Source organism: Carica papaya, chromosome 1, assembly GCF_054855325.1.
Source record: "Carica papaya isolate Zhongbai chromosome 1, ASM5485532v1, whole genome shotgun sequence".
NCBI lineage: Eukaryota > Viridiplantae > Streptophyta > Magnoliopsida > Brassicales > Caricaceae > Carica > Carica papaya.
In genome coordinates, this window is record NC_142309.1 from 17,634,591 (window position 1) to 17,650,328 (window position 15,738).

Genomic DNA, 15,738 nt, shown 5'->3' on the forward strand with positions numbered 1-15,738 from the left:
ATGTTCCCATACGTGTGAACCCAATATCTAAACTTGTCAATTATTCGGCCATCCCTATACCCGTCCAATATGAGCACAAAAAATGTCATCTATCGATACTCCGTTTAGTATGAGGATGAACTAGGTTGTCCCCATACCCTATCCGGTATGAGTGCCAAAAATACCATCTCTCGATACTCCGTCCGGTATGAGGTGACATTCACAGTATAGTTCCTTATGTACCCGGTCCGTCCACCATCTTTCAAGATATCCAGTAAGACAACCATTTATTAATTCACATCATCAAGCAATTTCTCATTTATATATAAATTTCACGTTTCACAATCAACCGTAAATAACGTAAAACAAGCGATATATGTATCAAAGAAACACAACTGAATCATTTAACTATTTCAATATATTATCATGTATTTAAAGCTGTTCAAACAAATAATCAGTTAAACATGACAAATAAATAACTAACTGGTTTCGGCTCAATTAGTGACCTTAATTATTCCCAACATTTTCTGAATTTCACAGAATACCATATTATTAATTTTTAGGCTTCAATTCCATAACGGGGAATAGGGTGAGAGATTCTTACTCGAATCGGTGTCTGAAACATCATAGTTTCTACCGCGCTTCCTGGCGGTCCCTGAATTTCTTAAATTTTTTTTATGGAGATTAAACACGCTCTACGTACCTAAAAAATACCCTAAAAATCCCTTATGGCCAAGTTTGGGACTTCGGTACAACGCTGTCGCCACCCTTGGCGGTGGTTTGCCTCAGCCTACCCGTTTTCGGTTGATTTAGGCCAATTTCAGCCGATTTTACACATATCTCTACGAAAAAATACGTTAGGGAGCCTCGGTTGGCCAAAAAAAATTAGTAAACCGAAACCTATCAATGGTGGGGTTTCCGGATAAGGTGGCTTTGCCGGCTCTCCTTCGCATTTGGAATTCCTCCTTCAGTCAACCTGCAGAAAACAAAATAGTGAACACAACGGTAGAAAAATCGTACAAAACGAAAACTGGGAAAGGGCTCATCGGAGGAGGTTGGGGGGTTTTGGGTCGGGCGGTCCTGTGGGCTTTATCTTCAATTTTCGGCTTACCTTGCATTCGTTTTGCACTGATATGGCCATAGGGGGTGCTCAGAATCGAATTTCAAGTGGGTAAGAGAATTTTTACCTTTTTTAGCGGTCGAAGGTGGCTCTGGTGCGGCGGCGGTCAGAGGTGGCTCCTGTGCAGCAGCTGTTTGCGGTCGGGTTCTTTCTCCGGCCTCTAGTTCTTCTTCTTTGGTTGGGGGGGGGGGGGGGGGGGCTGGCGGCTAGGGTTTGAGTTTTGTGTGATGCGAAATATTTATACCCATCCCGCATTAATCTAAGCCGTTCATCGCCATCGATTTTGGTCGTTCGATCACGCCTAAGGAGAAAATGAATCTGGACCATTCATCACGTTTGATCTTGACCATTCAATCGTGCTTAAGAGAGAAACAGATTCGGACCGTCCACGCGCGTAGGATCGATCCTGGGCCGTCCGATCGTCGGACACGCGAATCGCCAGCGTGGCATCTTGCATGGTGCCGACATCAGCACGCCTGGCCACGCAACGTGCTCCGATCCATCGAGCCTTCTAACTGGGCAGTCCTACGTGGTCGAATTTTTTTATTTGTACTTTGAGCCCCTATTTTTAATTTTTCTTTCAAAAACACTATCCGAACTCAATTTTTCACCCATTCTTCCCAAAATTATTTTCAATTTTGTCTCTAATTCGTTTTTTCTCAAAAATTCAATCAAATTAAAATAAAATAATTTATTATTATTATTATATATATATATTCATAATCCGTAAAAATTATTTCAGGACAATTTTCAGGCCCGGGTGTTACAATATTTCTAACTAATTTTCTCTTATCCACAATGTCTCTTTCTCCATTATCTTATCCCATATTTATAAGAGTGGGGAGCCATAAGAGAAAGATTGTCACCATTCTACCATATCACTTCCTCTAAAAGTGTTCACCTTTCATCATGTCACTTTATCTAAAAATTACAACTTTTCACATGTTGTTTTATCTAATAGGTAACTTTTCATATGTTATTTCATATAAAATGTTACTACTTTTCACATGTCATTTCATATAAAAGTTACCACTTTTTGTTATGTTTTTTTATCTAAAAGTTATCACTTTTTACATGTTACTTAATATAAAAGTTATTACTTTATGTTATGTCATTTTATCTAAAAGTTACCACTTTTATTCACACATCTTCATCTTATTCTATCTTTTTCATCATTGTCCATTCTTTTTCCATTTGACTCTAAATTATATTTTTAACCATATTATATATTTTCCAAACACATATAAAAGTTATACTAAATATATTAAACATAAAAAATTAATCTGAAGATATTTTTAAGCTATCACATAGGATCTTGCTTGAAGTGACTTAGAAGCATGCAAAGTGAAGAGAGAAGCATGTAAGGATTTAGCTACTTGGAGTACAACGCCGTCGAATTACTAGTCTCAATTTGCTGCAAAAACACAGGTAACTTTTGAAAATTTATCTTTTTCTTCAAAAACATTACTTGAGTCACATGCATTCTAATAGAGAGTGAACTTTTTGTTGATGTATAAATGTTATTTTGAATTTCTGAATGCATCTAGTTATGTATGTTTTTTATGAGAATGCATGTTTTGATCTCACCACTAATAGAGATAATTCATTACAATAATAGCATATTAAAAAATTTTCTTGTAGATTTGCACATAGGATTTTGTTTTGTTTTGTTAATTTAATGGAAAAATCATAATTCGTCACATAATTATAAATAATGGTAGGTTACTAGCTTCATGTCCTATGTGGAGGTATATCACATACATCTTGCAAGGGATATTTTAAGAGCATGTATTGTCATGTATCTATTGCATGTAACTCATAGAACATGCATTGAGAAACTTGAGAATGAAATATTTATTTAACATATGATTGGTGAATTCTTATAAAAGATATGACATCTTAAGAGTTTATATATGAGTAAAATATGAGACTTTTGTAGGAGCTCCTATTATTTTAAGTTTGAGTTGGAGTGAGATTGACTCAAGCTTTTTAAAAGCCCTAATTAATTAACAAATATAGTAATTGAATTTATGTTTATAGGTTGGGTCCATGGTTTAAACTCATGACACATTTCTAAATGAGTGTGTAATCCAAATCCAAAAGTCTCATCAGTTTTGAATTATTTTAAAGAAAAAAGGGTCCTGAAAGAAGTCAAGAAACTAAAAAAGCAAAAGGGAAAAAGAGAGTTTAATAGGTAATAATGGAAGGACCTGCAGAGAATGATTGTTGCTCGGTTTGTCATGGATTCTTCAACCTTCCTTATTAAGCCAATTGCTCTCACTGGCTTTGTGGTGCACATCTTTTTCCCTTCCTTTCTTTTTACTTCTTGCACTTTGTCTTTTCACTGGGTTTGGGTGAGCTGTCAATGTATTAATAGTTTAAGCAAAACCATTTTGCAATATCATATGCTACTTAAGAAAAAAAAAACAGCAGATTAAAATATATCTTTTCCAAACAGAGTTTGTTGTTTTGCTTCTTGCCATAATAATTCCACAAACAAGTAAACTTGTATTTTGTGATACATCCTCAATTTGTGATTGTTTGGTGATTCTGATGAATTTGATCATGAAAGATATGTCATATGTCAATATTATATTAACATATTAACAAAATAAAACAATTTTTTTTTGCTTCTAAATATTTATAAATAAAAAAAAACTTTCTAAAATTTCATATTAAGGTAAGGGAACTTACTTATTCTCTTTTCGATTTTTTTTTGGTAGAAAAGTAAGATTAAGACTGGTTAAAAGAATATATAACTGGAAAAAGCAAAATCAAATTATAATAATTAGGTATATATTGGCATCCAAGGATATGAAAATCGCTAGTGAAATTGAATTAAAAATTCACTATATTTAAATTTGTAAGAATTTTACTTCTTTAAATTGAAATATGAAAGTTTAAGTTATCAATGTGCTTAGATTTTTAAATTTTTAATGCATCTTTTATTAGTATAAATCAAAGTCATCAGGCTATGATAAGAATCCTAGAAAAAATTCTCAAACAATCCATTTTTTTGCAAGTAAAATAAGAAAATACTCATATAAAAAATCACACCATTAAACTACCAATAAATAAAGGCAAAAAGAAGGAAGAATGAGCTACAATTGTACTTTGTTTTCTCGAGTTAGATGTTCTTTTTACAGTCTTAATCTTACTTTTTTATAAAAAATGAAGTTGAAAAGAGACTAACTAATCTCCCTCGCATTAACCTAAAAAATTTTAAATTTTTTTTCTTTTATTTGCAAATCTTTGGAAATAAAAAGAAATAAAAAGAATTTTTTTTTTGTTAATATGTTAACCTGATATTGGCATATGATATCTCTACCATGATTAAATTCATCAGGACCACCAAACAATCACAAATTAAAGAATGTGCCACAAAATATAGATTTTCTTATTTGTAGAATTGTTATGGCAAGAAGCAAAAACAACAAACTCTATTTAAAAAAGGCATATTTCAGCCTGCTACTCTTTTCCTTAAATAGCATATGATAATGCAAAATGGTTTTGCTTAAAACTAATCCAATAAGAAGACAAAATAAAAAAAACAAAAAAAATGGAAGGGAAAAAGATGTGCACCGCAAAACCAGTGAGAGTAATTGGCTTAGTAAGGAATGTTGAAGAATCCATGGTAGACCGAGCAACAATCGTTCTCTAGAGGTCCCTCCATTATTACCTGGTAAACTCTTCTTCTCCCTTTTGCTTTCATGGTTTCTTGACTTCTTTCATTCCCTTTTTCTCTTCAAAATAATTTTCAAAACAGATGAAACTTTTGGATTTGAATTACACGCCCATTAAGAAATGTGTCTCGAGTTCGAACCATGGATCCAACACAGAACTTATTTCGAGCCACGTTTCTTAGGTCAATTCCGTAGATTTCATTTAACAATAAATACTCTTATAATTTTAATATAGATAGGAATTAATTTTTTTAAAAAATATTTATTAATATCTTTAATTTTTTTTTATGTATAATTGTATTGTATAAGTATTAGCTATACATGTTTTAAAAATTAATAATATTTTAGAGTAAAAAAAATAAAATTTTTATGAATTGGAGAATTTGAGTTAAAAAAAACAGATTGCAAATTTTGTAGATAATTACAGAATATTCTCAAATTTTAAATTAACTAAAAATAATTGACTAGTGAGTTAGTTTGTACATGTTTTCAACTATAGGAAAAATAATTGTCTTAGAATATTTTAAATAGGAATCCTTAATAGTTAAATATATTTATGAATGATTTGCAGTTAGATAGTTTTGAAGTTCATTCAAGTTCATCAAATTTAATAGAAAATGTATTAGTTACTTAAACAAACTGAAATTAAGATTAAAAATATTTAATTTAAAAGTTCATTAACATATTCTTAATTTTATTAATATATAAAATATAATATATGATATATTCTATAGATGGTGATATATAAATTGTGTATTAAATATATCAATACTAAATAATATTAGGTAAAGTATATCCACCTTAATTTTATATAATTTGAATTTTTTAGTATGTTCAAATTTGATTTTTTATAAAAAAAAAAAAAGAATTTCAAACTAATATTTAAACCACTAAAATGTGTAATAAGTTATAAAACATAAAATTTTATTGAAGTCAATAATTTTATAAAAATTATCTTTAGAAATTGTATTTTTTTAATGGAAAAAGATAAAATATATTATTCTATAGTAAATTTACATAACCAATATACAGCCCAATAAACTTAATAAGAAAGTCCATTTAAGGAAGTTGTGGGCTAAATAATTTTGGTTTATATTTGTGCATACAACTTTGATTGTTTTGTTGATACGATAGAAGAAACATAACTCGTTATGAAATTAGAAATGACAGGGGGTTTAATAATAGACATATCTCATAAGTCAGTGCCAATAGACATTTTAAGACCATCCCATAACTTGCACAACCTGTACTGAGAAGCATAAGATGAACTGTTCATGTAACGTATAATTGGTAAAAATCTTACAAAATATTAAGAGATCCTAATGTTAAAAGTTAAGACGTCGAGTGAGATTGGCTCAATTAACAAATATATAATATAAATTGAATGTGTGTTTTTTTTTTTAGCAAGGAGGAACTGAATTTTAAAATTGCTAGTTGAAGATGCGAAAATAACTACCACAACGCCAGATGTTCTCTCCCTTTGCAACTCTCTCTCTCTCTCTCTCTCTCTCTCTCTCTCTTCTACTTCTCAACCCACCCTAATTTCACATTTCACTCCACTGAGCATTCCAGTGAAGAAGAAGAGAAGAGAAAGAGAAACGACTATCAAAGATAATCCTGCGACCGTTAACGATAACAAGCTCTTTTTCAATGACTTACAAAGCAGCACTACAAAATTTCAATCTCTCTCTCTCCTCAAGCCTATCCTTTCGAACATCTCCACCTGTCTCCCCTACTCAATTTCTATGCCAGTTTCAACAAAAAGTTGCAGTCAACCGTGGGGTTAGCACCCTAAAACGACGCCGTTGGTCTGTGAATGCCGCTAGCTCTCTAGAGCTCCCGCTGCTTCCGTTTAACATGAACGAGGTCAGCAGTTATACCATTGCATCTCTCTCTCTCTCTCTCTCTCTCTCTTTCTCTCTCTCCTTCTTGCAGAGACACACGCAAACACATAAATGTCTGTGATACAGAAATACACAATGTTGGGGCTTGAGGTAATAATGGTGGGATTTAGATAAGAATTGGAATGGGGATATTAGAGTTAATTAGAGAACTAAACCAAATTAAGTGTTTTATCCGCCAGAATCTGTCAATCCCAAGACGGAAACATCGAAACATGTTTATGGTGTAACTTGAATTGAATTTTCCAGATTGCGGCAGTGCCTCTTTTGGTTGTATAGCTTTTCCCTGGTGCACTGGTCTCAAGAGAAACAGTTTGGTAGAACGTTTAGTAGAAGGGCAACCGTGCAATATTCTTAAACAGAATGTAGCCTTACATGCCAAAAGGAGTTTGACTTTATATAGGGTGGAATATGTATTTAGTGATTTGTCCTGAACAAGAAAGCAATTAAGGAAGAGATGCAATAAAGAATGAGGATAGATTCTCTACTTCTGTGGTGTTTGCTCTTAAGTCTTCATTCTATTCTGACTCTGCGACGTTGGGGAACATAATAAGTCGTCAAATTAAGGATTAGTATATTGTTTCTTTACCATCCTCTTATCTTTAAGTTGATATCACCACTTCAGAGATGGAAAAAAAAAAGGAAAGGAAGAAAGCTAGAGACATGTAAAAATATACAAAGCAGGTGTCATTTTTTTTTCTGGAGAAATTGCTGCAAGGGGATTTACATTCATAGAAAACATTAATATGAATAAGGTATTTTTCCTGTTTCCTCTTTGCTTTGTGTTATGCTACAATATGAAAGAAACATAGTTATGATCTCAGGTTCTTGTTCCATCCGAGAGCAAAATACTGCATCTGTATGAAGCAAGATACCTGGCTCTGTTGGAGGAGGTATTATTTGTTACTAAACTTTTATTTTATTTTTGTGGGAATCATTATGCAACCTACAGACAATTTTAGATATTCATTTCTATTTCATATTTACTTTGGAATTTGTAACTTAGTTAAGATTCAGTTTGTTTCATTCCGTTGAGGCATATCGTAGATTTCTATAAGTTTTCAGTTAACCAAATGAAATTACGCCTAGACTTTGCTTGGTGTATGTTTAGGGTAGTGGATTGGACAGAACAAGGTAATTAGGTAGAATAGAGAAAGTAAGTTAGGGTAGGATGTGTTACCTATGGATAAAAGCGGATTTAATAGAATAAGTTAATTGTATAGGATAGAGTATGATCGGGTAAGTTACCAATAATAACATTCTTACTCTAATAGTATATTTAGGATGACTTAGTAAAGAGCCGAGTAATAGGAACGAAGATTACATCTCTATTTTGTAGTTTATATTACTAATTAATGATGGGGGTGGTGATGATGGTAGAGTGACATCGAAGACAACTGGTATAGCAATAACCGAGATTGCGAAAATAGGGATATCCTTGGGCGATAGTGATGGTGATGGTAGCAACAATGATAATACCAGTGGTTGTAGCAGCAATGATGAGGAGGTGAGGTGCTAATGGCAAAAACGATAATAATGGTGGTAGCAATTGCAGTAAAGGTAGTTGCAATTACGATAGAAGTGATGGCTATAGGGGTGGCAGCAGTGATTGGTCAACAAGTGATAGAGGGCGGCAGCAATGGTGGCAACGTGTGCAGAAACCATGTAGGTGTTTATGACGGCAGGCTGACTATAATGGTGATGGCAATGATGACAATATTAGTGGTGGCAAGGGTAGTGGTAATGGGGAGAATTGTGGTGATGACGTCAAAAATTGGTAGTGGTGGCAGCAATATGATGGTCGTGATGGCTGTAACACGGTGGCAATGGCAATAGGATACTGGTGGTTGGCAAAGGCAAAAGCAAAGAAGTTGCGGTACCAGTAGGATGGCAGTGGCAGCAAATGGTGATGGGATGGTGGTTATAGTACTCTTAATAAGCAATAGATGTGGAAAGAAAAAAAATTATAAACAACTATTTTGGTCTTTTCACACATTACTCATCTGGATATTACATCTTCACCTCCTATACATGTGAATAACACTGTTCATCCTAGTCTGGTAATGCATAACTTGCTCATAAAAAAGTTTACACCCGCACATTAAGTAGAGTAGATAGGAAGCTTACCCATTCCTTGCCTTACCCGTCAGTAGAAGTGCATCTAGTCTTATCGATTACTGACTGCTAAAAAAGTCAGGTCTAGTTCAATAAAGAGGCCAATTTTTTCTTTGTTTCAAGTTCCATTCACTCTTTGTTTTAAAGATTATTCTCTGCTCTCCTTCTCTCATGAACTAAAGGCTGTTTATAATCAAGTTAAATTTTGGTTGGCTTTTGTAAAAAGCTATAAAAAAAAAGGGAAAGCTGCACATATACTAATCTCTTCTGTATATGGGGAACCGTGTCTTCAAAGAGGAATGTGGGGACCACAAGTGATGGCTAGGGATTCACTCTCTTTGGTAGATGATCCATAACTCCTGGCTGTCATGCTGCAGTTTGCTAGAGCATCATGTCAATTGTCGCTATAGATATTGCTTTCCTTTTGACTTTCACAGTTCTGCTGGTATGATACATTTGGAACCTTCACTACTAATGAGAGCAATAAATTTCTTAAACTCGTTATGTACCCTTGATTTTTGTCTTTGCATAACTGCATTCTCCCCCCTCATAATTTCCGAGCTGATGAAGAGATCAAGCTCTGATTATATTTTCTCTAACTGGAAATATGCAATTCTTCTATGTGCATTCTCAATTTAGCTTTTCATGATTAAGCCTTTCATCTTTGTAGAGTAGTAATAAGTTATGCCACATTTTAGCATGTAATTGTTCTTATACCTTTTTGTTGCAGTCTTTATTAAAAAAGAAGAATTTCGTTCATTTTGTGCTGGATCCTATTTCGATTAACAGTTCAGCAACTGAAGCATCATTTGCTGCTAGATATGGTTGTTTGGTCCTCATTGAACGTGTAAGCTTTTAGAACTTTTGGTTCTTTTAAGACCTTTTTCTCATAGTATAAATTCAGTTTTTGCACCCTTCAGATTGAAAGGTTGGATGTTGGAGCTTTAGTATCAATAAGGGGGATTGGACGTGTGAAGATTCTGAAATTTGTACAGGTGAGCATACTATGGATGTGGTTACCATTTTCAGATACTAGATGATATTTCCACTGAGTTTCAGTTGCTCAATCAGGATGCCGTTTGATCTATCATCACCCCTCAATTTTTTTTCCCTTTATCTATTGTTTATTCAATTTAATTTTCTGTCCACCTTTGGGCTTTTTTGACGCGTCTGGCTATGAGAAGATACTTTTGAAAATGTAATAAATTATGTTTACCTTTACATGCGTGTGCATGTGCTTTTCTGTTTAGCTCCAGTCATTTATGTATGTGACATTTCCCATTCCATGTTTTTTTATTACTTCTATATTCTTGCGACAGGATTTACAATATTTTTAAAATTCGTTTTCAACTATTGACTCTCAGGCAGATCCTTACTTGGTAGGTGAAGTCAAACCAATGCAAGATACAGATCTTAATGGTGCAAGTGCCATCAGCTTAAAAGTTACGGCACTAAAGGAAGCTATTCACAGTTTGAATTCCTTGGAAATTAAATTGAAAGTAAATTTCCGTCTGTTTTATGTCTGCATCAAAATTCATCTTTTAGAAATAGACAAATCCATTGAGATGTAATTTTTGTTTTGCATGGTGAATGATCTGAAAGTTATTTGAGAAAGACCATTGAAAATTTAATATTTTTGTTGACTTGGTTACTTCTTGTCATACACTCTTCATCAGTGAAGTTTGTCATTTTATGATGTATACTTGTCTTGTCTACTTCTCTTATTTAAATAGGCCCCAAAGGACGCATTGTTGCAGACCAATATTTTGAATTCTTTAATATGGGCTGAAAGTAAACAATCCTTGGAATGTGATGAAGCATTTCTTCCATCTTTGGCTGAGCGTGTATCTTTTGCAGCCCTTCAACCTGTTTCAGGTAATTCCCTTACTGTTCTTTATGCATCATTAGGAGTTTCAAAAAGTCAGGAAACATTGTCATATTGCCAGCCGCTTAAACGACTGCATTCCAAGTGAAATCAAGGCCATTTTCGTTGAGAAAAGTGCATTGGCTTTAAAACACAAGTAAATTTAATTCCTTGAACTTTTTAGCTGAGCTTTTAGAAGATTCACTACATCCCATTATACAGTGCAAAAAAAGGTTCCATTATCCATGTGTCAATGTTGTTGAATCTAGAGTTTTGATTAGTCCAACTGAAATTTTATACCATAAAAAAAAAGATTTCACTATCCATGTGTCAATGTTGTTGAATCTAGAGTTTTGTTGAGTCCAACTGAAATTTTATATCATCAAAGTCTAGTTTTTTAAAAAGTGTCTCACTCAAATGAGTGGCCAGTCTTTCTTTATAACTAGGAGAGTATTTCTTCTTATATAACCAATGTAAGATGAAAAACTTCTGTATCACAACACAATTCTTTATGTCCACTGTTTTAGTTACTCCATAGCGTGCTACAATGGTGACATACGTGCAGGTTTTATGACAGCTTGTTTCAAATTCTTGCCCTTTAAACTGAGTCTGTTCTTGTTTACCTTTCCGCAAACGTGTATGAATATTGTACTGCTTTGTTCTCAGTTGATAGAATTATCCCTCCTACTTTGATAAGCATTAGAACCACCATGACCCATGGCTGATGTATGAGATATATATTTTGACAGGTGCGACTCGATCAGAACTGCTGAAGTTGCAAGAGGAAAAACTAAGAGCTATGGATCTAAAAGATACGAGGCAAAGGTTAGAGCATTCCCTAGAGTTGATCAAAGAGAGTATCTCCACGGTTGCAGCTAAGCTTGCTATTCAAACGGTAGAGATGTGAGCAAAGACAGCTCAATTTTAGAAGAATGTACATAGATAAACACCCTTATACTTGTATTAATTTGTATATTTGCTTCTAAATTTGTTACTCTACACCGGGCAATATGATTTCAAAGCAACTTGACAAACACAAAAGAAACTTAATTACAAAAAATTATATTATTATTAGGACCTAAGCAGTTAGACTAATAGTTTACTTCTGGCTCCTTACCTGAGAGCCTCAGCTTGGGCATTTTGTATATTTTTCGGTTTAAACTGAAAACTTAAACTCAAGGTTTGGTTAGATCCGGATTGGACCTAACCAAACAATATTCGGTCATTAGGAGTCCATCGGTTTGAACTGAAATTAGAATGGTTCGGTCTTTGGTGCGCATCTCATCCCTAATCCGGTCATCAGTTAACTTCCCTTCGATTTGATCTGATCCGATCTGTTTCCGGACCATTGGTTTTAACCCTAATTTTATTGACCGGGCTTGTGGGCTCATAAGAGGCAGATGAGTAATATTACAGCCAATTAACCGAAAGCAATTTGAGGTGAGAGGAGATTTGTTTGGTTGTGGTTTGTGAATGTGGGAAGCGGAAACAGATATTTTTGCCATCCAATGGAGCTCTCTGTCTGTACTTGTATGGTTGGACAAGTCTTATCAGATATTTTACCACATACCTTTCGATCTGCTACTTTCTTCATTGTTTGGTGTTAGGAGTAAAGAAGGAGAAGGTAATGGGACCGGCATCAACCCCTTTCTACTCCGTGTTCTCCTCAACAATCCCCGCCACCGCAACCAGAAGAAGTTCCGTCCTACTCCGTCGACGCCGCCGTCTGCTTCCTTCTCTCTCAACTTCATTTGCTTTCTCTTCTCTCTCTGTACGCTCATTCTTCCTTCTTTTTGCCTTTGCTGGTGTGATTTTTCATTCGAGCATCTTCTTACTTTACTGCGGAAAAATGAATTGTTTGAGAATCCTGTGTAGGATTCTTGTCGGAGCTTGACGGCTTCGATTTCTGCTAAGAAAAAGAGGCATTAAAAATTTAAAAATCTATGCACATTGATAACTTGAACTTTGGTACTTCAATTTAAATATAGTGATTAATTCAATTTAACCAGCGATTTTCATCTCCTTGGATGGCAATTTATAGATGATCGCTATAATTGTACTCTGATTCCTCCACTTACATGTTTTTTTACAAAGTCTTAATCTTACCTTTCTACCAAAAAGGAAGTTGAAAAGATAATAACTGAGCTCTCTGGCGTAATCTGAAAATTTCAGAAAGTTTTTCTTTTATTTGTAAATCTTTGGAAACAAAAAAAAAAAGCATCAATTTGCTGACTATAAAGCTTCAGTTATATTCAGAAAAGATGCAATCTAAATTTGTGGAGGCCATCTGGAGAGGATCCTTCTTACAAAAGAATATCCTGTAGCTTGGTGGAGGTGGAAGATGGCGTTGATGACGAGCAGGCATGTGAGTTAGTCAATGGAGTGGAGCTTTCTATTGGGGATGGTGCTGATGAAATCCAAGCTTATCTATTTAAGGCAGTGAAGAACAATAATGGAACTGGCATACTGCTCTTGTCTGATATCTTTGGGTTTGAAGATTCCTCCACCAGAGATTTTGCATACCGTGTTGCATGCAACGGTTTCAAGTATGTTTCTGATCATCGCTAGACACCTACCTGTTTTTCATTCCAAATTCTTATCCTCCTGCTGGTGGTAAAAAGTGGTATGATAGTATCAGAAATTGTCTAATGTAAACATGACCATGGAAGACTCAGAAATGCCCTTTTCTGCTCAAGAGTTCCTTCAAAGAATAACCGTGTTGAACAGATAGAAATTATTTGCGCAGGTTAAAAGATTGAGTGAAGTAGGAATGGGAAATCTCAAGAAGAAATTATGGTTTCATCTTCGAAACTTTTTAAGTTAGGGCTGAAAGGGATTCAAACTTGAAAATTATGATCCATTTTTTATCTGAAAGATATGCTAACGATTAAACACAAAAGACATAATAGGGATTAAAGCAAACGGAGTGCTATAGTAATAATAACACTGTTTTTGCCCCCATTTCGCTTTCAATAATTGATCATAAACATTTAGCTTATAAGTTCGTTTGTGGTTTTCCAGTGTCCTAGTCCCAGACTTATTCCGTGGGAATCCATGGGCAAAGGACCAGCCAAAAAGTTTGTTTGAGCAATGGATGGCACAACTAGACCTAAAACAAGTTGAAAAAGACATTGCCGCCTCCACCAAATGGCTGGTTGATGAATTCATGGCCGCAGGAATTTCCAAAAAGCTTGGCGTAGTAGGGTTTTGTTTTGGAGGTGGCAGACTAATAGACACTCTAGCCAAGGACCAAGGTGCTTGTTTCGGCCTTGGGGTATCCTTTTACGGTACAAGGATAGACTCATGTGCTGCATCTAATGTACAGGTGCCTGTGTTGTTCATTTCTGGGGATTCCGACCCGCTTTGTCCAGTTAGCATCCTACATGATACCGAGAAGAATATTGGTAAAGGTTCTAAGGCTATAATCTTTAAAGGTAGAGGTCACGGCTTTGCTCATCGACCGGAATCCCCCGAAGAAGATAGTGATGCGGAGGAGGCTTTTATAATAATGAGAAACTGGTTACATGATGGGTTGGTTTTAAACAACTGAATCCATGAAAACTCTGTGCAGTTTTCTTGTACGTCTCCACGGAAGACAGAAGCTTGAGAGGCTTGTTGTTTGCTCCTCTAAGCTGTAGATACGTACATATTGGGTGTGTAACTTCTGCAAAACAGAGTGAAAAGAAGTAAAAAGCTTGCCATCAGACTGCGATAAACGATTATTATAGGTCATCATGTTTGGAACTGGTAGCAATAGGCTTGTCTTTTCAGTGCTGAAACTTGTTCAGGGGATAATATTGTTAGGGGACTCGATTATATGAATATTCGATTTCAAGATGACTCAGATATAATCATATAAGAGTATACTGCTTAGTTCAGAGAATAAGTTTACTGATGACTTTTCTCATACTTAAGTTTTGTTTTGTTTTGTTTTTTTTTTTTTTTATTAAAGGAAATAAGTTATTTCATTTATACAATACTTGTACAAGTTGAGAGAGAACAACGATTGCAAGAGTCCCCTTTGCAAAAGAAAAAAAAAAAAAAGAGAGAGAGAGAGAGAGAGAGAGAGTTTATACTTCATAGAAATTTTGTAAATTAAGTAATTTTAAACTATCCAAACGAATCAGAAAAAAAAAATTATGTTACTTCGATAAAAGTTTTATTAAAATTATATTTTAAAATAAATTTATGAATTCAGAAAAAAAAAAAAACATAAAAGTTTTAGATTTACTACAATTAGGTCCGCAATTTTTAAAAGAAAACAATTTAATTTTTATGTAGAAGAATATATCTGTAAATTAAATTTACAATGACAAACTTAAAATATATCCCACGACGACAACAACCTAAAAGTCAAATAATTAAAAGAACAACATAATAAACAACTACAGTTGGGAATGCTTTTAGCTCCCACGGCAGAGAAAAACATTTGTGAAAACTTAAAAGAGCAAGATCCTACTTCTAAAAAAAAAAAAAATTAATTATAAGATGATGAAATTAATTATAGGGGATTACATTTTTAAAACTATAATTATATTCAAATCCTAAATAATTTTGTATAATTTACTCAGTTTAAGATAAGAAACCTTTAATTTAGAAACTAAAATAATAAAAATATCCTACAAATCAACATTATGCAGTTTTTTTTTTTTTTTTGAATTTTTACACATTTTGTCAGAAAACAAAAGACAAATTTTAGTTTTTGAGCTTACTGTAATTATTTCAATTATAAAAAAAAAAAAAATTTAACTACTACGAAACTCTCTTTTCCGCTTAAATATATCATAATTTATGCAACAAATTTCAACTCAGTCAAAATAATTTCAACTATATACTAATGAGTTATTTCTAAACTTCATTTAATCAAAAGACTATAGGTTGTCCATTCCTAACTTATATAATACACACAAAAAACAAGTTCTATGTTTCCAGTAAGATCCAATCTTGCAACCTTTAACTAACTAAAATGCAAGAATATTAGAATGTTATTCCCAGGGGGCATTCCCTAAAAATGAAGGAAAAAAATTGGCAATGGTCAAGTAACAATTGTCTTCTTTTTTCATTTTGTAGTTAAAG

At 33.9% G+C, this 15,738-nt stretch overlaps 2 protein-coding genes and 1 long non-coding RNA gene across 7 annotated transcripts; 2 read left to right on the forward strand and 1 right to left on the reverse strand.

Annotated features, from left to right (window-relative positions):
• The first annotated feature begins 6,185 nt into the window (after positions 1-6,185).
• LOC110813269 (ATP-dependent protease La (LON) domain protein) lies at positions 6,186-11,661 on the forward strand. Of its 5 annotated transcripts, none has more exons than XM_088221272.1 (7): positions 6,186-6,648; positions 7,508-7,576; positions 9,529-9,645; positions 9,719-9,793; positions 10,163-10,297; positions 10,532-10,673; positions 11,412-11,661. In XM_088221272.1, the coding sequence occupies exons 1-7, from the start codon at positions 6,433-6,435 to the stop codon at positions 11,567-11,569; spliced, it is 912 nt and encodes a 303-aa protein (XP_088077398.1). In that variant the 5' UTR covers positions 6,186-6,432; the 3' UTR covers positions 11,570-11,661. The 5 variants fall into 5 exon arrangements, with proteins under 5 accessions (XP_088077398.1, XP_088077399.1, XP_021896021.2 ...); XM_088221274.1 differs by lacking the exon at positions 6,186-6,648 and adding an exon at positions 9,094-9,243; XM_088221273.1 differs by lacking the exon at positions 10,163-10,297.
• A 232-nt stretch (positions 11,662-11,893) lies between these two features.
• Positions 11,894-14,571, forward strand: LOC110813268 (alpha/beta-Hydrolases superfamily protein). The gene is made up of 3 exons (XM_022040326.2): positions 11,894-12,433; positions 12,919-13,208; positions 13,684-14,571. The coding sequence occupies exons 1-3, from the start codon at positions 12,290-12,292 to the stop codon at positions 14,210-14,212; spliced, it is 963 nt and encodes a 320-aa protein (XP_021896018.1). The 5' UTR covers positions 11,894-12,289; the 3' UTR covers positions 14,213-14,571.
• LOC148270374 (uncharacterized) lies at positions 12,439-12,925 on the reverse strand. Its single transcript, XR_015819582.1, has 2 exons — positions 12,769-12,925; positions 12,439-12,568 (listed from the first exon to the last, which is right to left on the reverse strand). It is a non-coding gene; the product is annotated as an uncharacterized LOC148270374 (long non-coding RNA).
• Positions 14,572-15,738: the final 1,167 nt, after the last annotated feature.

Coding starts and splice junctions, on each gene's coding strand:
- LOC110813269 (XM_088221272.1), top strand. CDS start 6,433: ATGACTTACAAAGCAGCACTACAAAATTTCAATCTCTCTCTCTCCTCA. Junction 9,646..9,718: donor GTTTGGTCCTCATTGAACGT/GTAAGCTTTTAG, acceptor TGCACCCTTCAG/ATTGAAAGGTTGGATGTTGG. Junction 10,674..11,411: donor AGCCCTTCAACCTGTTTCAG/GTAATTCCCTTA, acceptor ATATTTTGACAG/GTGCGACTCGATCAGAACTG.
- LOC110813268 (XM_022040326.2), top strand. CDS start 12,290: ATGGGACCGGCATCAACCCCTTTCTACTCCGTGTTCTCCTCAACAATC. Junction 12,434..12,918: donor TTGCTTTCTCTTCTCTCTCT/GTACGCTCATTC, acceptor AGTTATATTCAG/AAAAGATGCAATCTAAATTT. Junction 13,209..13,683: donor GTTGCATGCAACGGTTTCAA/GTATGTTTCTGA, acceptor GTGGTTTTCCAG/TGTCCTAGTCCCAGACTTAT.